Raw genomic sequence first — 24,644 nt, 5'->3', positions numbered from 1 at the left:
TAATGTTATTATGTGTCTGTAAACTAGCATTGCACATTATAATGTTATTACAAAAAAGCATGTTTAAGCTACAATGCTGAGTTCTATCAATTTGCTGATATTTGATTTTGGATCAGTGCATCCCCAATCACAAGACAAATGTTTTGTACAATGTTCATATTGTTAAGGATCAACTCCCCTGCATGTTTTCTCAGTACACTTTTGTACAAACAGTAAACACAATTACAATATGGTGTGACATTAACATGAGCATTTCAGTTCTGGTGTCAAAGGCATTTATATTGTGGTTCTTGTCATGTCTGTGAATGACCACACCTGTTGCAAAGTTTATCATAGAGTCTTGAAATGTGCTCTCTTGTAAGTGTAATTGAGCAGCTCATAATTCCAGCTACGAGTCTGATAGTCCACTTACCATCTGTACACTTGTTTTGTAATGACTATATTGTAACCTTCTTCAAAGTGCAGTAACCAGTCACCTGCACTTAGAATGGCACTCTCCATAAGACAGAGGAGCAGCAGATAGAGCGGTGGGGACACGCTCGGAGGACACGGGACAGCCTGAACCAAAGGGACAGTGGACATCTCATTTCCTGGTCAGAAAGCTCTCCTGGAACTTGGTGCTGGAGTAGCGCATGTGAAAGCCCTTTTTGCTGATAGTGTCGTCGCTATGGAAACGGATCAGCATGGTGTTTCCGGGAGAGTAGATTCCCTCTCTGGGCTAAAACAAAAGGGAGTAGTAGAACTTATGTAACATGTATAATTCTCTCCAACCAAGGTTTTTAAAGCTATGACTAGAGTGTGAAATTGACTCAAAATGTGTTGTAAAGGTGTACTATGTAACTTAACCATACTTAGGGTAGGGTTAGGGTGGTCAGCTACCTGCTATCTGATAAGAGTGTGATAACAATGGAATTATGTATTCATAATCACACAGTTGTGGTTCTCAAGACAGTTATCCAATCAGAATGGGTTGGTTATAAGTAAAACCTGTATGACAGGTAATGACATGCCATAAGCAGTTATACAAACCCATTCTCTCATTTATTTTTTATTATACGAGTCAACATTGTCAACATTTTAAAATAATATCAGAGCAACACAAAATGCAGATGGAGCCTTATAATTATGAGAAGAAGTCAGAAAAGCGTACCCCTGAACCACAGAAGCGTCCCAGCCTGTGCGCATTGTTGTCCAGGCCATTGTACAGTTCGATGTAGTCATAGCCACAGTCTGCCTCCTCCTCTACCTCAAATGTGATGAAGGTAAGCTCAATGCCGTAGCCCTGCTCTGCGGTCAGCAGCCACTCACAGTCAGTGTGGCCCGGATAGTTATTGTCCCCAAACTGAGAATGGGAATACAGGTTTTTCTGACGTACATCCGCTCTGAGATGGCCTCCACACTCTGGAAGATAGGAGAAGAATGTTTTAGAAAATGCAGTAAGGTGATATGAACACTAGAGGGAGTCTGATAATTAGAGTAGCAGATTTACTTATATCGTCAACTAAAAATTTGAAAAAAAAAACAGTTTGAAAGTTTGAAAAAAAAAAATCGAATTAATAAAAAAATCTAAAAAACTAGACTAACAAACAAAATAAATGTAAACTAGTCAATATTACAGAAAAATCACTATAAATATTTTGAAGTGATTTGAATGAACTTATAGAGATACAGTTTTGCAGTGTAAAAAAGCACAGACCTGTGGAGTGTGTGGCCTGGAAGCCCTTCCTCTGCACTGAAGCATCTGAAATGAAGCGCAGGTACATCTTGTTGCCGGTGGAAACAAGAGGCTCAGGGGTCTTACTGCCGCATAGACGTCCCAGGATGGTGGCTGTGTCACTGTCTCCATCAAAGGCTTCCAGGTGGTCGTATGCACACTCCTGATGCTGCTCGATCTCAAATTCAGAGAAGATCTGCAAACACACGTCAAAGTGAGGAGGTTACAAACAGAAAGTTCCATTTTACTTTATTGAGAAGGGACAATGTCATTTTGGTGGCAACAGAATAGTCACAGTAGTCATGATGATGTTTCTTATGTGATAATGTAATGGCAAGCACAGCTATTATAAAGTGTCTCTTGGGTTAAAAATGAAACAGTTCTGTGCTACTGCATTTTATTCTCCATGAATCAGGAAAGAAGGCTGCTACACTGTTAGCATGCTGGTTGTTGTTAGCAGTGGCAGCAAGATATCTCTGTGGTTTTCGAAAATTGTGAAATGCACTTATAGACTCAGTGTGGTGAATAATTAGGATGCCGGGAATGCGCTAGGAAAGTTGGGAATAAAACTGAATCACAGCCAACCGCTGTTTAAAACTAACTGCTTCTGTAGTTCAAAAACGAAGAAGATGATAATCATTTTCATATTTTCGCTGGTGACTAAATTAAAATGCTGTTTCATGCATCTGTTTATCTCATCACAGAAAACTACAGCTCTCAGTTTGTGACAGTGACACAGTACATTAAGCACATCCTGTTGATAATCTGTAAATCTAACCTGAACTAATTAAATCAAGTTTGCAAATATGCACAAGGTTAGATTTCAAATCAATCGTCTTTGTTGGTGATTGTTAGTTTGTTCCTGCGCACATAAGGAAGTTACAAGGGGTTTGCAATACCAAAAACAGCTGATGATAACTATTCTGCTAATACAAAGAGAACTCAGCCTCAGCGTGTGGTCTAAAGTGAAGTCAAGTGAGAGCAGCCAAGTCCTAATGGGTTACAGTCCTGCATCAGTGGTCTGTTTGTATATCATGCACTGAATTAGAGGATGTTTAAAGTTAGTTTTTCTTAAACTCTGTATAAAGTATGTAAAACATTCACCATTGAATCAGACTTAATCTGGGTTGTAGTAACCCCACAGACAGTGCCTGACTTGATGACATTAGATTAATTAGACCAAATGATAACTATGCCAACTTGATATTGAATACAACTATCCTAAACAAGGTTTTGCTTCTTCTTGCGCTTCAGTGCAAACCCCATCCTTGAGGTTGTAGCATCAAACGCAATAACCAAACTAGTAATTATTATGATCCAGTCCATGTGTTGTGCCTTAGATGTGTTGACACATAAAGCCTAATGTTAATTGCATGCATGTGTATCTAATGTAGGCTGCACACAGTCAGACCCAGGACACAGATGGTTAGACCCCAAGGCCTGGCTAACGCATGAGCACACCCTTACAGAGCGCCTCATTCAAACATGCACTCAGCCTCTTCACATTGGCTTTGAAAAGTGGAGCAGGAGAGGAGACATTAGCCTGGGGCATGTGCAGACACACAAAAGCAATATACTTTGGACACTTACGATCTTGACTCGGTGGCCTGGAGTGGCGCTGATGTCCCACGTGCACTCCTTGCGACTGGGATACTTGTCGGGCCAGTTGGGGCTGCTCAGGGTGCCACTGGGGCTGTGGATCTGGTGCTCACACTCCGCTGGACACACACAGAGGAAGTCAGAATCACGGCTGCACAGGAAACCGTCCAAAAGGAAAGGAAATACAACGGGAACAGGAAGCGGAGAAATGAGAGAATCAAGAGATGGAGAGTGGTTTTCAAAGAAACACTGGCGTTCAGGATGAGTCACATGGATGCACGCACACGGCACTAGCACTTTGTGTGTCATCTACTCATGAACTCAAGTCCTGTATAGATATATGGACATATGATGAATGGTACAGCAGCACAGAGAGGTCAAACATATAAAAAATGAAAGACCGTGACTGTTAAAAGAAAATAAACATGTAAAGAGAATGAGTAAAAGAATTACAGTGTTTATTTACATGCAGAATAAGTTTGTACAGGAGAAAATGAACAAGAAAATATATAAAGGAGCTGTATAAAGCAATGATACATGTGCATCTTCACAACATTCATATTATTCACACTCATGCAGATACATAACATAAACATATACTGCTCAGTCTTTGTAGGCAAACATGTGTTTATTAAGTTGGTAGGGACAGAAATGTGAAAACACAATCAGTATGAACTGTGACAAGAATTTTGATGTCTATAACATTAGAAGGTTAGTGGGATGAGAACTGTATGTCTTGTCCACACATAGATATGTGCACAGGACTGAATTTTGCTGAAAAGCCAAAACGCAACAACTAAAACTCAAACTTTTTCCATCCTGCTAAAATGATCATCAGTATTATTTTTTTCAGGATTATTTTTATGGCTCTTCAAAACTTTGACAGGCTTAGCAATAACTTGTTTACATGTAGGGATTTGGTGCTGCTCTGGTGCATGTGAGGGTGTGTGGTGGTGCCCATTGGTAGAGCTCGTGGTGGTGCCCATGGTGCGACTGGGACCTACCTTCTTTACAGTCATGCTTGTTCTCATGCAGTACAAAACCATGGCGACACTGACACATGTACGAGCCCACTGTGTTTATGCACTCGTGCTGACAGCCTCCGTTGTCTTTGCTACATTCATCTTTGTCTGCAAAAAAACACATACACAGGATACTGAAATACTCAGGTGAACTTTGATGGAGGTACAGCGACACTACTGGATCAGTTCTACTGTACACAAGGCATAGAGAAAGAGAATAGAGGAACTAAAAAGAGATTGCACTACAAAGAAGATAGAAAAATTTGAGGTTGAGGATCTGACTCCTGCTTGTCTCCATGGAGATGTTATTGCTTTGCATAAAATATCCCACAGTATGGCATTAAACTTAATCATTCCCGTAGCTGGTGGGTTATGGATCAGATTTGTGGAGAGGCAAGGCCACACAAATGTATACATTTTTTTTAGTGCATTGGAAGTTTGATAGGTATGTTTAATGCTATACCGTGAAACATTCTAGGCTAAGCAAATACATCTGTATGAAGACCAGATGGCATACAACTCCAGAAAAGTTACATAGTGTCCCTTAACAGACCTACATGACCCCTTATGAAATATATTGGCCAGTTACTGTTTTAAAGGGAAAGGGGAGGTTTTTCCTCCGTGATTTCGAGATTAAGACTGTGACCCATATACCTTTTTAAATTAGTTTGTAAACAAAAACATTCTAAATTCCTGAATGTAGGTAAATGAAGTGGAACAGTTTAAATGGAGAAATTGCAATAAGCCACAGAATTTTATAAAAAAATCAAGGAGGTTTTATCAAATGATAACCGTGTGAGTAACCAGATCCTAGTTAAAACACACCAGTAAATGTATTTTATATTATTTGATAAGCTCAAATGAAGTCTTTGGTGAAGAAAAATAACTCATATTTGTACACTGGAAATTCAAAATTGCTGTTAATTTTTTGTTAGTAATAGTTAAAATCACACATTTTGATTTACTGTCACTTAATCTTCTACTTTGTTATGAATGCAGTTGCCTCCATTCTAAACTTTTGAACTTTGTAATGACATGGCATTTAAAGGGTTTATTGTTTTGTATTTGTTGTGTATTGTGAAGCTTGGTGAGATGTTTTCTATCTCCTTGCTCATTTCCCTGCCTCTGGTCTAAATGAGTGGTCTTTCTGTGACCTCTGGTGAACATGACTGTTGTGAGAGCAGCTGTGTGGTGTGGCTGGTGTGGTGAGGAACCGCATCAGTATCGATTTATTTATTTTGGATAGTCCCTTGAAATGCATCATGCATTTTTCAGAGATGATCACATAGACGGTGACATATGAAACAGTGTGGTTGGACAAAGTGAACGATAGTAAATCCTATAAAGCCACAACCCTTTTTTTTTTTTTTTTTTTACCATGTTTTAACAGTATTTCCTCATGACTAGTGTACAGTACTCAGAGTTGTATTTTCAGTCTATTAATGCATGATTGAGTAATCCAGTATTGTCCTGCATTTGAGATTTGAGTGGTCAGAATATTCCTGTTTTCACCTACCTACCATTCTGTAAATTTTCTGTGCTTTTCACAGACATATGTCATAAAGACACTTTACAGAGCATTATTCATTCACTCCATACCTGGTGGTAAGCTACAACTGCAGCCACAGCTGCCCTGGGGCAGACTGATGAAAACGCAGCTGTCAATCTGCTTCATCGGGCCCTCTGACCACTATCATCAATCACGCACACACCACTTTCACACTAGGCAATGTGGGTGAAGTGCCTTGCCGAAGGACACAACAACAGTTTTTGCAACTGGCACCCCATCGTGGCATCTGATTTTTCCAGTGGTCTCCCATTCAAGTACTAACCAGGTCCAGCCTTGCTTAGCTTCTGAGATGTGACGAGATCAGGCTTTGACAAGCCAGTATGGCTGAAAACGTTGTGCTTGTTAGGGAAAAATGTGAGAGGTGGTGACTCCCATCTCTGCAGTTTTTGAACAGGTGGTCTATAGATCTGTTTATATTATAAAGTGCTTTTAGATTGATATTAGGGTTTACCATGTACAAAATGTAAAATAATGATCCACGTATGTCATAGCTCAATGCTAAGTTCCCACCAAAATTCATAATATGTGTTCTTTAATGAACCTTCTGTGTCTTGTTATTGCTCAATGTGTGTGTGTGTCTGATGTGGTATTACGGTGCTATTGTGGGCTCAGTCTCGCTCTATCAGCAGCACTAAGAGGCTTTGCGTGATGCTACACAGTGGTGATTGGGGCGCTATCCTCACACAGCCGTCCACATGCACACTGAGGAGTGCTCACATGGACCAGGAGTGTGGGAGGCTGCAGGGACCTCCCCAAAGCTGCTGGCACGGGGCCACTTAAACCAAGCCTGGAAGAGACTTAAGCCATGCCACTGTCACTGCCACCACAACACACAATGTCAACAAAACAAGGGAAAGCTTTTTGGATGTAATTAAATACAACAATCTATTTATTTACTATTTTTCATTATTCAGTCATTTGTAATAGTGATTTGCTAGGGACATTTTAACCAAGGGGTTCATAACCAATGCTCAGTCAGTAAAAACATGTGGTTTGGAGCACAGTTCAGACTTTCAAGGAAGAAATGTGACTATTTTTGTTATTAAATGACTGATTAAAATTGTGTATTCATTATGTTCAGGAAATATTGACAGTTTGTAGTAAATATTTGCTTTTTTTACATAAGACAAAATAAAATTAAACTGAATATTCCATTAGTATGAGGAAAAAAATGTGATGCATTTTCTGTCAAAATTGCCCAGCCATAATTTCTCTTTAATTTAAGTTTGTCAGGACAAGCCAGCTGCAGAATTAGTCTATTGTGTATTAGATGGTTATGTATTAGTCCCCATGCATTTTTATAGACAATATACCTTCTAAATGTTAAATCAGAGTATGCACTGTTAATAGACAACAATACAGCATAATAAACAAGAGTTAACAACAGTCAAAACTATGAAGGCTATGTACTCACCAACGGGGATATACCTATTGATACTCAGTCAGTCAGTGTTTTACATGGATAGCATTCACACTTCAGGGACAAAGCACGTTTCTCAATAATCCATGCAATCGATTCAGATCAATGCATTCCATTGTCCCACATAGGCAGTGCGGGCCAATCAGAAATGGCTATTGAGGTCGTGTTACCTCCGACCTTTGGCGAGGTTGCCAGCCTGCCCTTGCGACCGTGAGTGGAAGTGCGGCTACGGTTAAAGTGATGGCACGACTCAAACACAAACATACGATGGTGACACTGAGCGGGTCTGTCTGAGGGAGAGAGGGAGAGGGGGATCTTGAGCAGGAGGGCAAGGAGAGACTGGAGGGCAGGGAGACAGCAGAGTGGCGACACAAATGAAAGAACATAACACCGGTCTTCATTTAGTAAACTAATACAAATGTCAAGTGTTTTTTGGTCAATGTAACATTTTTTGCAGGTGATAACTAAATAACAAATCACAGAATATTAAAACTAACACAGGGCAATGGCATAAGAGCTCTCAGTGAGATGATTTGAAAGTATTCCTTTTCAACCACAGTGGCCCCGACGATATCACATATAAACCTAATGTCCATGTACATCGCCTACACATCCATGAAGTAGTATAGTATTGCTGGATATTTTCCTGAAGTGTATTTTTGCACTTCAGCAGTAAAATTCAGTGTTAAATTGGTTATATTGGGTGGCAAAACTGGAGCGGGGACTTGTCCTATCCCTCTGCTAAAAATGTTATATTCAATTTGTTAGAAAAATTCTATTTCTATGCTGTACTGAGCACCACAACTGACTAAAACAAAATCAGGATGAGTTATCAAATTTAACACTGCTCAGATATCTTTACACATGGCATTTTTTTTCAGTAGTTCCACAGAATAGCCCTGATTTATCTCATTTTAAATAAAATAAAATCTAGACTACTATACAGTTAATTTCAACACAGGATAAGACACAGTCACAGTGACACAGTAACTGAAGCATAACTCACCTGAGAAGAAGTGAGCCTTGAATCCTTTCTTGGAGACGGTGTTGTCCGATCTGAACTCAACCCTCATGTTGTTGTACTGAGAGGTGATGACCTCAGGGATCTCAGTGCCGCAGTATTTCCCATGAAGCTTAGAGTCAGATGACAGGCCGCTGCGCACCTCCACATAATCATATTTACACACCTAGAGTCACAAATAGGTATGCTGAAAACAACCGTCAAGTGTGGAAGTCCTATCTGACTAGTCCTGTTAAACTGCACTGAGACATTTGACTTAGACAGAAGTATCTGTCTGTGTGTCTATGTTTAGATGTGGTAGTTAGCTTAATAGGTTTGGTTTATGTGGACACTGTAACATTCTAAGGGCATGTTCACTGCTGACCTGTTTTGTCCCGGTCTGAGCCCAGTCCAGTTTAGTCCCGATGAGAATTTGAAGAATTTCCCCATGATGAATAAAACTAATTCTGATGTAAACTTGGTTTGGAGGCCGTGTTGTAGTTCAGGTTTAGTTACAGTGTGCTCAGTGTGCAGTGTGCACCCTAAAAGCCTGCTCTATAGTAGATCTTGCTTTTGGTTTGTGCTGGGCCTAAACAAATTTTAAACTTACTTTTACTTTAGTATCAAAAATTGTGCTAATATCTATTTACACCGGTACAGATATTATTGAATGAAAAAGGCTCAGGTTATTCAAAGGCCCCTACCCTCTATGGGAAATGATGCCCTTAGTATTGACATGAAGAGAAAGACTCACCTCATTCCCCTCCAGCTCAAAGGCCTCAAACTGCATGGAGATGCGGTACTGTGTGGGGGCTACCACCTGCCACACACAGTTCTTGTTAGGTGGATACTCTTTGGGCCAGCCGGGGCTACTGATGGTTCCATTCAACTTTGAGAGGAGGCCACCACAAGCAGCTAAACAAGAATATACAGCAAGTCATGTAAGTGCAATAGTTTTAATAATTTTACAATAGTTTTTTTTTTACAATGTTCAGTTTCTATGTGTCATCAAGTTAAGTAGATGCTTGCATATTATGATTAAATGCTTTGATTGTGTTTATTGTACTTGAAGAGAGGCACAGATGGTTCCGTGCCATGTTATTTCCTGTTGTTAAGATGGTGTGGATGTTATGTTATTTACTATTGAAACATGCTGTCAAACAAAAGAATGGAGAAAGAGAAAAACATGCACTCTCACCCTCACAGCTCTTCTTGTCTGGGGCAAGCTCGAAGCCCGGGTCACAGGCACACTTAAAGCTGCCCAAAGTGTTGACGCATCTCTGCTCACAGCCTCCATTGTCCGGCTTGGCACACTCGTCCTCCTCTGAAACACAGCAAGGCCCATGGTCAACAACAAACACTTAGCCTTCCACTGGCATGAAAGACTAAACAACAGGAAAAACCTTTGAAAAAGTTGGCTGCAAAACCAGCTTTGTTGACAGTCCCATCTGAAACAAACTTCATCCACAAAGTGTGTGAGGTAGAGCGCACATCCTCAGGTTTGTCATAGCCACAGAATCGACCAATCAGAGGGCTGGTTTCTAAAGGGCCATCTCGAACTTCCAAGTAGTCATATGCACAACTGTCATGCCTTTCGATCTATGAAGAGCAGCACATAAAAAGGTATTATAAAAAACTCAATTTAATACTTGCCAATTAATCAACTAATTGCAGTGTACTCATACAGCAACGACTATCAACAGCTTTTCACTTATACTGTCCTTAATTTGGGGCAGTTGGTCCAAGATATTCCCAAACATGAAACCTGAAGCTTTATGCCCATCCCATTTGTTTAGAGCATGAATGACATGTATATGCACAGGCGTGTACACATTCTTTTTGAGACACGGAGGTGTGTGAGACGAGCATCCCTTGTGCCAATTGAACCCATTCACCTGTATGAACAGGCCCTTGGGTGAGCGATGAAATGCTTGATGTAAGTTTCCTGGTGGAGGGTGGTTTCATGTTAATATTATTAAATTTCATTTATTCATTACAAGCAATTTAACTGACACTGAAATATGTGGTTTGGCTGGGTCATCCTCTTATCTTCATGGAAAAAGATTTTATGCCATTTTGTGGAATGTTGCAGGTAAAACAATAACAATCTCCATGGAAACAACTCTCCCCATAAAAACTTATATAGGGCCCTTCAATTGAAGGAAAGGTGCAGCGGTCAGATTTCTATTTTTATTTTTGTAATATATTTTCTCTATGGAACAAAAATGAAATATACTTAACTTTAAAGTCCACCACTAGTTATTACTATCAAAATATTATTAGCAAAAAAGTTTCATTCATTCAAGACAAATATTTGATTTTTGAGCAAAAAGGGGTTTTGAAGTTTTGAGTATGGTACAATTCACTCAGACTGTTGCATATGCCATGAGGAATTTCCCTTTAAAAGAGACTGATGCTTCAATAAAAATCCAACTTTTGACCCTTCACGTGTTAAGTTTAACTGGCTACTGTGTTTTTAGCATTCACACTGACATATTCATAGCCTGACGACATCAACGTGACCGATTTCCAGATGGCTGGTTTATATCCACACAATCCATACACCACCTTTATTATGGTCCTAGTGGCTACAGAAGCGTGAAATCTGACCCACACATTGCACAGGGCACATAAGAACTTAGGAGTGACTCACCTCAAAAGCCTGGAAGTTAAGGCCAACATGGTATCCTTCCGACACGCTGATTCTCCACACGCACTCTTTAGAAGGTCGATAGTCATCTGGATAATTCGGAGATTGGATTTGTCCGGAATCTTTGGTGATATCTCCACCACATATTGCTGAAAAAGGACAGTTGTGACAATAAATAACAATAACAAGCATAATGAAAAAAAAAAGTAGATGCCATATGCAATGTTACCTTCATAAACCGCAGCAAAGCCTTTCCCCACCCAGTTGCTACTACTGCGGAACTCAATCCACATTCGACTGTCGGTGGAAATCAAAATGTCAGGAACATTATCGCCACAAAATCTACCTGCAGAAGACACAATCAGATAATTAGGGGAAAAGCTGAAAATGCACTTTTTACAGCTGACAGAATGAAGGTTGAAGCCAGCTTCAAACATACTTATGTTGTGTTATGTTCTAGTTCTGTTCTGTAATCAAGATACGCCCTGTTCTTATTAATCAAGACGTCTACAGCCAGTCCTTAAAAGTTGGCCTTGCTGGAAGTCATTTTTAGTAAGACAAAATAAAATTGATTGATCAGTATCATGGAAAAAATATGTTTTTTTTTCCCTGATATAAAATGATTTTATAAAAAATAAGATTTTTTTTTTGTCATTTCGCCAAGCCCTACTTACCAAGGAGTGGAGCTTTCCTCCAATATCCATCATGGACTTCTATGTGGTCATACCAACAGAGACTGCTTTTGTACAGATCCATCGTAGTAAAGTTTAGAACAATCTGGAAAAGCCAAGCAGAGCTTAGTGACATTATCAGTACACAGACTCTTATTGTGTACATGAGTGATGTACGTGTGTCTCACCTTCTCTCCAGGTGTAACCGATATTCTCCACACACAGTGGGTGTATGAGGGATATCCATTGGGGTAACCTGGGGACGTGAAGTTCCCTGTAGAGTCCTGGAGTGTCTCTCCACAGGCTGAGGGACAGACACATATGAAGTTATGCTTCTGTAGCACTCCTGATCCTTCAGTATGATCATGTCAGCTAGTGGTTACAGGGGCCAATTTGGAACCAGGCTCCATATTAGGAATACGATTTTTTTTTAACAGACAAAATTATGAAATAAACACAGCGGGATCATGTAGAGCAGGTTAATACAAACATTTAAGACCAAAATGACAAGGCTCACAGCAGAAGTTACAGAGAAGCGCCCACATGCTAACTTCCTATTTGGAATGAGGTGGTTAGCATTATCTCTGTCCATTTATATATACAGTCTATGAATAGAATTAAAACTGTAAATGTAACATTATTAAGTTTTTACTCACGAATGCCATTATTTTTTTATGTTTCAAATAATGCCAAGATATAGCTCTCATCCACTCCGACACTGATTTATGCCAACCAAACATCCTATCCTATCATCAACCCTGGGGCTGTATCAATGTGAGACCATACTACTCATATGAGAGCATATAGGACAAGTAGGACTTGCATCCATTTCCAGATACAAAAATACTTAAATGTGCTTTTTATTTGTCTTAAATTATTGCTTTAGGATTACATTTGCTCTGTGTAAGAAGAACACACACACAGTCTTGGTCTTGGTCGGTCACAGTCTGGTGGCAGTAGTCAGATAGTAAACACGTTAGTACCTGGACATCTATACAGCTTTCTTGCCTGTGCTATGTCTCCTTTACTGAGCCTCGTCCTCTGGCCTATCGCAGGACGCACTCCATTCTCGTCTCTGGAGGGGAGGATGGTATCCAGGAACATGCCCCTTTATGTGGAAAAAACAATTAAAAGAAACATCTGTTACACTAAAAACAAAGTACTTCCATGACATCCATGTTTTCTAACAACACAATGAAGTCTCCTGAGACACAAGCTGACTAATTTCAAAAGTATGCTACATACTAAATAGTTGAAATAGTCAGAATAGTTCAAGCTAAAAAGAGGAATATTTTTACCAACCCCAAGAGGCCACATAATCTTATTTAAATATATACAAAACATTTAATAAGTTGTAAATTTCCATTTTCATTTGGGGTTCACACAGTGGACAGTTGAGCAGTGACAAACACTGCAGTGCTGTGGATGAATGACAGTTTGTAATGGCCATGTTTTATGGTAAAACTCACCGTGAGAAAGTGTTTCTGGCATAGTGCATGATGCTATCAAAATCATATGGCTCTCCAAGAGAGTTGACCTCCCCCGGCTCCATCTTCAGGAAGTTGTACTCTTGACCTACAAAGATGTTGTGTCCATAAACACGTTTGTCCACAAACTGATTCACTCTAATACATCACACTCATACTCCACTGAGCTATATGGATACCAGCAAAGTAAATAATATTCATTTTAGATAACACTGAAAGCATTTATGAAATTTATGAATAAATGAACTGTGCAAATATATTGTTCTGAATTGTTAGACTGTTCATTTGGATGTGACTGTAACAGAGCTGTCACCTGGTTGGATATTGTCTCGGATGATGGTCACATGGTCATCCCGGTCCGGCCGCGTGTGCTCGTGCCAGAAGCCAATGACGTGGCCCAGTTCATGCACCACAATGCCGAACTTGTCACAGTTCTTCCCAATGGAGATGGCCTGGGGCCCATTGCCACGACGACCCACATAGGAACAACACCTAATGAGAATTGGGGGGAAGTTGAAAGTTGATAGATAACATTAGATACTTAAGTGCAATCGACCAAAAGAACACAGCCAAAACAATGTTTGAACCAACATACACACACAAGCCAAACATTTTCAGGATTTCCTCTGCTGTGCTATGGCTATCAGAGGAAAAATATCAGGAGTTATTAGCAAAAATAAAAGTGCCAACTGCTGTGAGAATTCACACACTGCTGCACATAGGAACACACAGACACAGGCACACACACCCCCACACACACGCACACACACGCACGCACGCACACACACACACACACACACACACACACACACAGTCTCTTTTTGTGGTTTACAGAGACATCCGTGCCAGGCCAACAAATCTGATTAAAGATATCCAGTGAGCTGATTGTACGAGTCACTGGAGTAGAACTCTTTTATGCAGCACATTTGCACCGCGACTACTACAAAAAAAAATATTGACACTTATCACATAATTCTTCAGTATATGGGTAACAGAAAATGTGCGTAACATTCCCAATACATTCTTGTGTTGTACTGTGTGCAACCCCTTCAGCTTATTTGGTTTGAGTGCCAGTCTAAAACATGCGTGCAGCACGATCACTGTAAAAACACACTATGACCCTGCAGTCCATAGAACAATGCACTAGTGCTGCATGTGAGTCAAACACACCAACATACAAACAGTTGGACAAAGCTGTGATTGGTGGGATGGGGAAACAGGAGCAGGACAGGAAGGAAAGTGGAGCCATTGTTGAGTGACCGTATCGTCTCTCACTGACAAGGTCACTCCTGCACTCTAGGCACACACACTGACACACACGCACGCATGCATGCACACACACACACGCACACACGCACACACGCACACACACACACACACACACACACGCACACACAGACTCACACACTCACAGTGTCTGTCCAGAGTACACTGGGTATATGATGTGTAGGACTCACCCACAGGGCCTGTACGTGAACACGATGTAGCTCTCCTCATCAGTCTTTTCTATAAAAGTCACACAGGTCTGCTTCTCCCAGTGTCTCATGGCCTGTTTGAACATGGCCCTCTGACTACCTGGACACACACACACATCTGCATTACAGACACTGACTCCAGGATGCACACTGCTCTGTCATAGGTGTAGAGGAGTTGCTTACCAGTGAAGTTTCCTCCTATGACGTATGGGATGACTCCTCCAGGCCATATCCTCTCTGCTCTGGAGGTGGCTGCCCGAGGAAAGCGACTCTTCATCACAGTGCCTGTCCTCACAGCTTTCACACTGGGACTCTTTGTACTGGGATATGCTTTAGTATTGTTGTTTTTTACAGGATCATCTGTGAAATAGTATGAAAAATGATACAAAATCTTTTTGTTTATGGGACAGATTTACTAACAAATAATGAACTATGTCAAAACAAAAAGTTAATGGTTAACCCTGTGTAACGTTTCAATCATGTTATGAACATGAATCAATTTTATGAAATTCTATCTTGTATTTCTTACAAATAAAAGTGTTTTGAATACTAAAAAAAGTTTTTTTTTAAATGCTATACTGTGGAACGCTCCAAGCAAAGCAATTCCACCTCCATCCAGAAAAGCAGGGAGGAAACTCTTCACCTCCATTCTATCACAATTTGAAAATATTTTAGAATGTTGTTATTTCATGTGGACTCTTATTTGTATCCTTAACACTTACCAAAGCCAAGTTTCCTTAATTTCTCCAGCAGTAGATATAATGCTCCTTTTTTCTTAGAGATTTCATGTTCCTGTTCCCCCCGGCCACCTGACGAAACAGGAGAGCCAAGAATCAGAGCCAAAACAAAGCACAATAAATGTTGATATCCTCAGAAGGCTCCTCTTAACTTCCTTTAAAACAATACTGCCATTTTGAGAGATTGTTCGGTAATTAGTATGTAAGAGAGCAAAGAAGTGAAAGGGACGTCGGCTACGTTAATTTTATTAAATACATTTTTCTGATAATTGTGTTTATTTGAATTGATTTTTAAAATTTGTACTTGTACTTACAATTGAGTATAATTATAGCTGTGTTGTAGTCGTATTAACCCAGATGGGTAATTTGTACTTTTACTTAGAGCTGTGGGACCCCCAGCAATTGTCTTTATAATTAGTAACTGAATTCTTCCAAAGTGTATGTGAGAGCTGGGAAATATTAACTGTAATCTGTTTAAAACAAACTAGTTCTGTATTTCATATTTCATGATTCTTACTGTGTTTTATAGTAATCAGGTGCAGTGTCTGCAAGTGCATATTGACAGCAACTTGTAAATGTAGTTGAGTATATTTTCAAACATGCAACTGTTCTTCTGCTTAAGTCGGTTTACAGATTTAGTGTAGTCTTTCCATCACTCACCTGTTGTATGCCCTGTGTGTGTGTGTGCGTGATGGGTAAGGTCAACTGTCCGGTCCACTTGGAACATCCGAAGGTCCTCTTCATCCAGAGCAATGTCCCCCCAGAACACAGCTTAAGCATAAAACACAAGAACAATATCAGGGCTTAGTTATGGAAGAAATTTGGGTCATAATAAACCACTGAAACCATATCTGATTTCACATTAAGTTTGAATCACATGGATGGTGGAACAATACAGTGGCCACGATTCTTTCACATGTTCAGGATTAAAATTATTGCATTTGTGATGATTTGTATGCAATAATTAAACTTAACAAATAAAACTTTTATGCACAGTTTTGCCCGTTTCCATTGGATTGCCAAAATATAATTTTAACTACAATCTGTTACTGCAGGCACTGGCAGTCACTTCATGAATACTCATAATCATTGTGTTTGTGTGAGTAATGTGACTCTAGTTCAGACAAATTCATTTCCACTCTCCAACAATGGTGGGAGGATAACATCACACAGATTAATGGAGCCCAGTTATGGCCCTCCACAGGGATTAAAGACACTAGTACTTTACAATGGCATGGGCTCGACTTGTCATTCAGCTAATCAGACGGGCCACCAGAGGAAACAGGAGGTGGTGGGGGCATTGTCTTTAAATCTGTGCTATTGTTTAGGATGTGGAGAAACCTATACAACCTGATTTACAAATTAAGATAGATGGCAAAAAGTACCAGGGCAGCTGAAGCTACAGTAGTACCTTACCATCACCGACATCGAGTATGAAATGAATAATGACTACAGTGTAGTGCTTTAAGGGGCTTTGACAAGCCTACAATAGGCATTAAAAGCGTAAGGCATTAATATTTACCACAAGTATACTACACCAATACTTGCTTAATACTCTGGACATGCATTGTGAAAACTCCCCCCTAAAATACAATGGAGAAAATTACATACGATTGTACAAAAAAGTTCACAGATTTCCAAGAATCCATCTTGGGATACTCCTGCTGTAAGGTTCAAATTCATCCAGCAGTGGGTGGACCTATAATAGAGGAGCATTGAGGTTTGTGTAAAGTGCCTAAGTAAACCAAAACAAACGACACCGGCTGACATACATTAGTCTATTTTAGCAAAAATATGGACTACTATGGATTCAAATATTTGTCAACATTCTGTCTTTCCCTGATCGCTTTCAGCAACAGCCACTGCAGTTTGATAAATGAGAAGAACACAATTCACAGTGCTACACATATCAGTCTAGCATGAGCAATGTTAACCAAGACACTAATCAATTCCAAAACCACACTTGAACAAATATTGATACTAAGGGTGGGTCAAGACACATTTAACATAAGACAAAAAATGAGAAGCACTGTATTTCAGGAGAAAATTTATATTTGTCTCATAATTACTATATACTTTTTGTAATTACAGAATATTACAGGAAAACTCTTGTAATTATAAGACACTTTTCTCGCAATTACAAGACAATATAACTTCATCAGTTAAGCAGCTTGCTGCACAAACGTATAGGGGGGCCTCATCGGCTTCCATGCAAGAGAATCCATTCATTGCACCAATGATATTCCATACGGCTTTAGTTTGTCATAAATGTCTAGAAGCGATAAGAAATTTGGTCTCCTGAGATAGAAGCCTGACCTCAGCTCAACCTCCTCTGGGGTGATCATCCCAGTAAGGTGTCACATGTTGCATTTTAGGGGCGCATGCACACTTGACTTGAACCGTGCTATGCTCAAGCACAACTGCAGAGCATATGGTCCACACTCCCACCTGCACAACTGAGCCACGAGCCGGAGACATCACGTCATCACACAGGCGTTTGTTTACATGTCACACTGAAGCACTAACACTTTAGCAAAATAAGCCCAGCGGCATGAAGTGTCTCTGACATGGTGAGGCAAAAATGAGTCCCGCTGTGACACTTTCCTCTGTCAGGCTTTGCTTAAATGGTAGAGTGGAGCAAGGGCAACAGGAGAGAGGCTGACAAACTTTTGATTCTGTCCACAGTCTTTATTCAAGACAAGCACAGATCTGCCATGTGTTTTCCTCTTATGAGTAATCAGTACATCTGACACTAAAGTTGTGCATGTGTGCATACATGACAACTGTGCAGTTTTTTGTCCCAGCTCCTCCAACCTTGCCAAAGTCCAAAACAGTTGTGCAGGTGTGAGTGCATCCCACAGGTGACTTTGCAGAGTTGACAAGCTCATGTTATAACCATCTTCTTGAAAAATAGCCTGTATAGTTAGTTATATCATCTTGTAATTATAACTTTTTTCTCATAATTACAAGCTAATATAACTATACAGGCTATACTTCAAGAAGATGACTATAAAGATTATTTTTTTCATTAATACAATGCTCTTCCGTATTGAGCTACAGACTATCCAATGCTTTCAAGGCAAGAATAAACACATTTGGAAAAAGATCTTGTTTCTGCCAAAAGTGAAAATGAACTTGTCCTGTCCCTAATGAATACTGAGAAAAATCATCAAACAGACCACATGGTCCTATTAAAGAAAATACTATTATCGAAAATACATTCCATTGTAATAATAATAATAATAATAATAATAATACATTTATTTATATTGCACTTTACATAAAATAATCTCAAAGTGCTACAGGTAAAAACAATGAGTAAAAAGGTGCATCAGAAACAGTGGATCAAGCTAAAACCAGTGCAGGAATTTATAAGATAAAACAAGAATAAAATACAATTAACAAAAGGCTTTAGTAAAAAGGTATGTTTTAAGATTTTGTTTAAAAACAGAAATAGATTGTGGGGCTCTCAGGTGGTCGGGGAGAGCATTCCTAGAATAAATATATTTTATTATTATTAATATTTTTGTATCAAAATTGGTATAGCTTAGTATCAAAAGCAAATGTTTTTGCATTTGCTAACTTGGCCATGCAATATCTTTTAGATCAACGCAAACAAACTGCATCAAACATGCATTTCTTCAGTCTAAACTAGTGAAATAAATGCAGAAGTCTTTTTCAATAATGGACATGTATTTACAGCAAGTCCAGAAGCACAGATTAAAAGCGAAGAGAAACTGAACAAAAGAGCATAGTTGTGTGGCCATTGATTGCCGAGAGCCTGTGTGAATCCATAGCACCATTAATAGGCCAAAATCAAGCCGGTGTGTGAGGCCCGAGAATGGAGTTCGGGAGAGAAGCTATTGATCCCCAAACCCCAGGACATCCCAGGAGAACTACAGCCTGCTGACCGGAGCCATACTGTTCACCTTCACAGGCCACTGCAGCAGCACACATTCAGATACAGACAGTACAGAATTACAAGAAATGTTTCAAGACCTGGTCATCTCCACACTCAGCATAGGAGACCTTTCACAAAAATTACTATTATACACTTAAGGCTCAATATATGAAAGCTGGAACAATATTTTGGAGGGCCCAATATGAATTGAGTTTTTGTAGTGCCAAAGTGCTGTAAAAGGTATCATAAGACTTTGACTGATTACAGATCCTAAATAAGTCAATAAGTTTTGTCATTTATTTTTTGCAACTCATGTTTTTAGATTTAGATTTTATTTGCACATATAGTAAAAACAACATTTCAAACAGGTAGAAACAAAACATGATATAAACATGATGATTTTAGCACAACAGTCATGAACAAGTAAGCTGTCTTTCAGTATTTCAACTATTAAATAACAGTGGATATCAATGTTTATTTTAATTGTTTAGATAAAGTTAAAGGTCTTTGTAGTGTCTCATAGTATAGGTGTGAACATCTGAAGTGTACATAAAAAGGATGTCAAAAGAGCTAGGTAAAACATATATCTTACATGTAGTACCCCAAACCATGTTACAATACATGACATAAGGATAGATTCAACTGTATGTCATCATGCACAAACATGCTGGGTATGATATTTCCAGGTTAGTTAGTTTTTGATCAACAATCACTTCTAAAAACTTAGTTTGAACTATTGGCTAACTATGATACCATCAACAGATGTGTCACATTTTAAATGTACTGAAAATCATAAAATTATTTTTTTGTATGTTTAGAGAGATGATTTGATAAGTCTTAGGAACAATATCTTTTTACAATTAATTTAAAATTAACAATAATTGAATGAAAATATAATAAAATAAAATAAAACTGTATATATATATATATATATATATATATATATATATATATATATATATATATATATATATATATATATATATATATATATACATACATACATACACACACCCACACACACATATATATAGGTCCTATAGCTTTGGTTATTTATATAAACGAACTTTTCTTGCTGCTCCAAAAAAATGTTTCAACCATTTTAAAACAAGATCTTAAATTCTTTTTTTTTTAGTAAAAAGAATTTCACAATTGACGAAGTGTCACTGTCAAATTATTTTATCAATAAATTGTGAGACAGTCATTTCTGTAGACATGTTTTCTATAAAGCCATACTGATGGTTATAAAGAATATAACTTTCTGAAAAATATTTAGATATTCTTGCATAAACTAATTTTCCAGTACTTTAGAAAACATGGGTAGAAAAGAAATAGGCTGGTAGTTATTGAATAAGTGAGAGTCACCAGATTTGAACACTGGCGTTACTTTAGCTAGCTTAAGATCTTTTGGAACAACAACAGTTTAAGTGACAAGGAGAGAACATAAATCAATAATATGATAATGATATTAATGATGAAATTGATTTGCCGGGTTATTGTGACACTGGTAAAGATAAGAGTAGTTTCAGTATTATAATTTATCATGATATTTTTATGCAACAATACAATGCAACAACAATCACACTTCAAAATATGTTATTGTGACAGGCCTAAAACAGAATCAACTCTATAAGCAGCTCATAGTTGTGCTGGTTTTATGATTAAAAGAGCACACTTTTTGAGCTTTTATTGTGAATGTGACTGTAATGTTATGCTGTGAATGTGACTGTAATATTAAAAACAGCTTATCTCTACCCTATGAGGATTTGCTCTAAAGTAATCATAGTACAAGCAGCTTGATCCATTTGAACCCTTGCTAGTAAAAAAAAAAAAAAAAAAAAAAGGTGCATGGCCGCACAGTGTTAGCAGGGTTCTTAGTGATTGGGGAGACACAAATTGCAAACTTTAAAAAGTGATGCATATTTTACTGCTTACCAATACAATATCTAATTATTATGGTATGGGGTCTTATTATGCATAAAACCTGCTGACCCTGTGGTTTAGATCTCTACTGACATATTTCATATTTTAGCCTTCTCCCAAATATTAACACTACTGGATGAATTTCAAATGTGCACAGTGAACTGATTTCTGATTTGAAAACAAACTGCAAATTCAATGACAATCTTTATGGACAAAAAAATCAGTGCCAATATAGATTATTGGAGAAGTCTACATCACATAACTACATTTTGTAAATATTTTCCACAAATGTCAAAAGTTCATTGCTTGCTTCAATTTGTCAGCCCTAGACTGGATTAGACAAGGTGCAACATTTATATTAGAGTACAGAGAGAAAACAGGGCCTCTTGTTCAGCTACAGACAATGTGGCACAAAAGGTGAAATGAATAATTGAGCAGCAGAGTGTGGCAGGTGGGCACAATGTCCGCACTGCTGACTCATGGCTTCTCCTGCTCCGGAATAATGACGCTCCAAAACAAACAGTCCACTTAGAGCAAGCCTGGAGTTTATGCTGAGGAGGGAATCCTACAGAAAGCTTCGGAAGCACTGTGGCAGCAGCACTCTACTCGGGAAAATCCTGTTTAATATATACGAGAAGAACCGGGAGTCCTACAATACAACTCATCTATGGTGTCAAACACTCACACATACTGCTCTAGTTTCCTTCCGACTTAAGTATGGGGGAAGGGCCGCTCAGCTCAGTGGTTCATTCATTTTAATACTACTATTAAAAAATCTAACACATTCACGTTATACCCGAGTTTTATATTTGTACTTGTACAATGAACATGCTTCCTGTTTAAATGTGCACTATGTAACTTTATAGTGGATGGACCACCACCTGCTCACCTCCATGGAAACAGGTGCAGGTGTATTTATGCACACCTGTATTCAGTAGCTGCTTCAATCCACTTGCACAAGGTACACATGATACTTAATGACTTTTGGCAGTAGTTGTGAGTGAGAGTGAGTGAGTGAAGAGGCAGCAGGACAGGGTCACTCCTGAGGATTGACCTGCTGTGCTGCGGACACATAGTTTGTTTAGATTTCACTCTGTGTGTGAGATGTGATGTGAACTGTGATTTTGGAGGAAGCATGAATGACTCTGAGTGAGTGTGGAGAGGGTGTGTGTGTGTCATCTCCAGCTGAGCAGCAGGATGCAGACAACCAGGAAGAGATAAGCCCTGGTGAATGAGAGAGCTCTGCAGGAGTGTGTAGTCACTGTGTAGTAACTGTGTGGCCATGTGAGCGTGTGTGTCCGCATAGGGAAATCATTTCACAAAGGCCTGGAAGTGTGTGTTCTCCTGTCTACCAGCGCGGGACTAGGGGGAGATAAGCAGACAGCCAAATATTCCCCTTAAGTTTTCCCAGCAAAAACAGGAGACGGAATACCAACCACTCAGAGCCATGCCACCGGGTCAGGCCTGGAATGAGCTGCACTTCCACTTCTTAGAGAGAAGACAAGTCACTCTTACATGGTGATATTACATTAAATCCACACATAGCCAAAAGGTTATCACTGAATAAAATATAGACTATGCATACTGATTGTTTAGGATGCCATAATAGTCTCTGTATACTGTATGCATCTCCTTCTCTGTCACATTAACAATATCAATACACACATATCTGCTCACTCTTTCCACACTTCCAACTGCAAAAGTTAGTATTTTTTTCAAAATGCTACAGTAAATCAGTTGCCTGGGATCAAGTATACACACTTCTCCGATACTTTTCAAAGATGTGAATCTGGTCACCAGGCCTATTTTCCTTAGTTCTGATGGGTGTGATTCACATGGTCCATTCATATCAAAATTTGATTTTGTTGTAAATGATGTAGGTGACCAAGGAGCTCCTTCATTTCACCCACATCTCTGAAATAGACAAATCGGATTGCACAGTTTGAAAGGTAAGATACTTCTGCAGCCAAAACTGCCCTATAGTAGACTTATGATAGCCGAGGTCATCCGCCTCTCAGACAAACACCAAATTACAGGTAAAGTTGACGGGATGCCCTGGTCAGAGCTTTGTTTTTTTATCATTGACTAAACTTTTTATCATTCACTAATTCAAAATGTGACCACTCAATATAAATGTTAAGAGCAGCTTATCTATTTCCATACATACCTAACAAGGAGCGCTGACTTTACTTTAAATATAAAAAATCTCTAAATTTAATAACTAAGCCATGACCCTGGTTTGTGGTGATGTAGCTTTAAAAATAATCCTTATGTACACTCATCTCTTCAGGAAATAAAAATATGTACTGTTGACTGAACGTGTGTTTGTGACAGATCAAACATACTGACACATAAAGGTCCAGTGAAGTCAGGCCACAGTGACAGGAGGGCAGTGTATCCAGGCTGTGCCAGGTTTGTGTATGCGCTATGTAAGGAATGCATGTCTATCAGCTACGCCAGCACACCTCGCTGTTTCAGGGAACACTACTTCACTTAATTTGTCATCACCACAACATACGACAGCATTAAACACAATGTAATGGGGAGGGGGGGTCACACATCAATCTGTTACTACAGATACAGTATCTCACCCAACATTCTTAAAAGGATAAACTAATATTTGCAACAACAAAGAATGACAAAATATGTAACTGCTTATGTAACTTAGTTCCTTATTTTACTAGAACTAAATCAATAAAATACAATTTAATGGTTTTACTGATGCTTTTATAGACGTGAACGAAAAGTTTTCATTGTGCCTCTCTGCTTCAGTGTGCCGTATACATTATGACATTATGGAATAGCGTCTTGCATGGACATTTAAAGTTGTCAGTGCTGAACTTTGTAGTCAATTATATTCTTCCTCACGTGTGCACGTGCGTGCATGACTAAAAAGGCTTAAGTTCTGAACTGTATGAATTATGACATCCATCGTATTATAGGACATGTCTTTTGGGGAGCGCGCTTTGGTATGTTTTGTTGGTTTACAGTCATCTTCTTTGATGGTTGATTTAACATCATCCAGGAGCATGCGCAAACACACAAAACCGCAGCTCCCAGGCATCAGACCACATTTTGTGCACTTATGAATGCGCGTGTCTGTGCCATCATTTTACGGGGATTCAGCTACCGCGGGCTGCACGTGGCATCCATTGCAGGATCATGGCAAGACGCAGATTTAACTGATCGGTGGAAATGGACATCTGGACATCTTCCATTCAGAGACACGTGCAGCCTACATCAGACTGTCATGTACAGCAACATCATCATATGCAACATCGCATAAATAAAATTACTCACCAGCTTTGCATGGGTCTTTATAGTCAATGGCATCCGTTTTATCTTCTTCATAATAGTCATAGTCTGTTTCACCGTAGTCAAAACTGTGAGTAAAAGATATTTTGCCCCAGAAAGTCAAGCCGGCAAATAGCGTGATCCAGCGCATCTTTGCCTGTGCCAGAAGCACGCGGTCCAT

At 39.1% G+C, this 24,644-nt stretch overlaps 1 protein-coding gene across 2 annotated transcripts; it reads right to left on the bottom strand.

Annotated features, from left to right (window-relative positions):
- Nucleotides 1-440: 440 nt before the first annotated feature.
- On the bottom strand, nucleotides 441-24,644 carry tll1 (tolloid-like 1). 2 transcript variants are annotated; one of them, XM_055158160.1, is made up of 21 exons: nucleotides 24,470-24,644; nucleotides 16,006-16,116; nucleotides 15,325-15,417; nucleotides 14,792-14,938; nucleotides 14,591-14,708; nucleotides 13,447-13,625; nucleotides 13,116-13,221; nucleotides 12,630-12,754; nucleotides 11,835-11,950; nucleotides 11,650-11,752; nucleotides 11,205-11,321; nucleotides 10,979-11,124; nucleotides 9,729-9,924; nucleotides 9,524-9,649; nucleotides 9,080-9,240; nucleotides 8,332-8,512; nucleotides 4,318-4,443; nucleotides 3,305-3,432; nucleotides 1,697-1,910; nucleotides 1,151-1,401; nucleotides 441-718 (listed from the first exon to the last, which is right to left on the bottom strand). In XM_055158160.1, the coding sequence occupies exons 1-21, from the start codon at nucleotides 24,642-24,644 to the stop codon at nucleotides 584-586; spliced, it is 3,054 nt and encodes a 1,017-aa protein (XP_055014135.1). In that variant the 3' UTR covers nucleotides 441-583. The 2 variants fall into 2 exon arrangements, with proteins under 2 accessions (XP_055014135.1, XP_020788612.1); XM_020932953.2 differs by having other exon boundaries at nucleotides 14,792-14,968; nucleotides 15,331-15,417.

Source organism: Boleophthalmus pectinirostris, unplaced genomic scaffold (genome assembly GCF_026225935.1).
Source record: "Boleophthalmus pectinirostris isolate CB_2022bp ecotype Guang Dong unplaced genomic scaffold, ASM2622593v1 HiC_scaffold_22, whole genome shotgun sequence".
NCBI lineage: Eukaryota > Metazoa > Chordata > Actinopteri > Gobiiformes > Gobiidae > Boleophthalmus > Boleophthalmus pectinirostris.
This window is presented reverse-complemented; position numbering and strand designations above follow the sequence as displayed.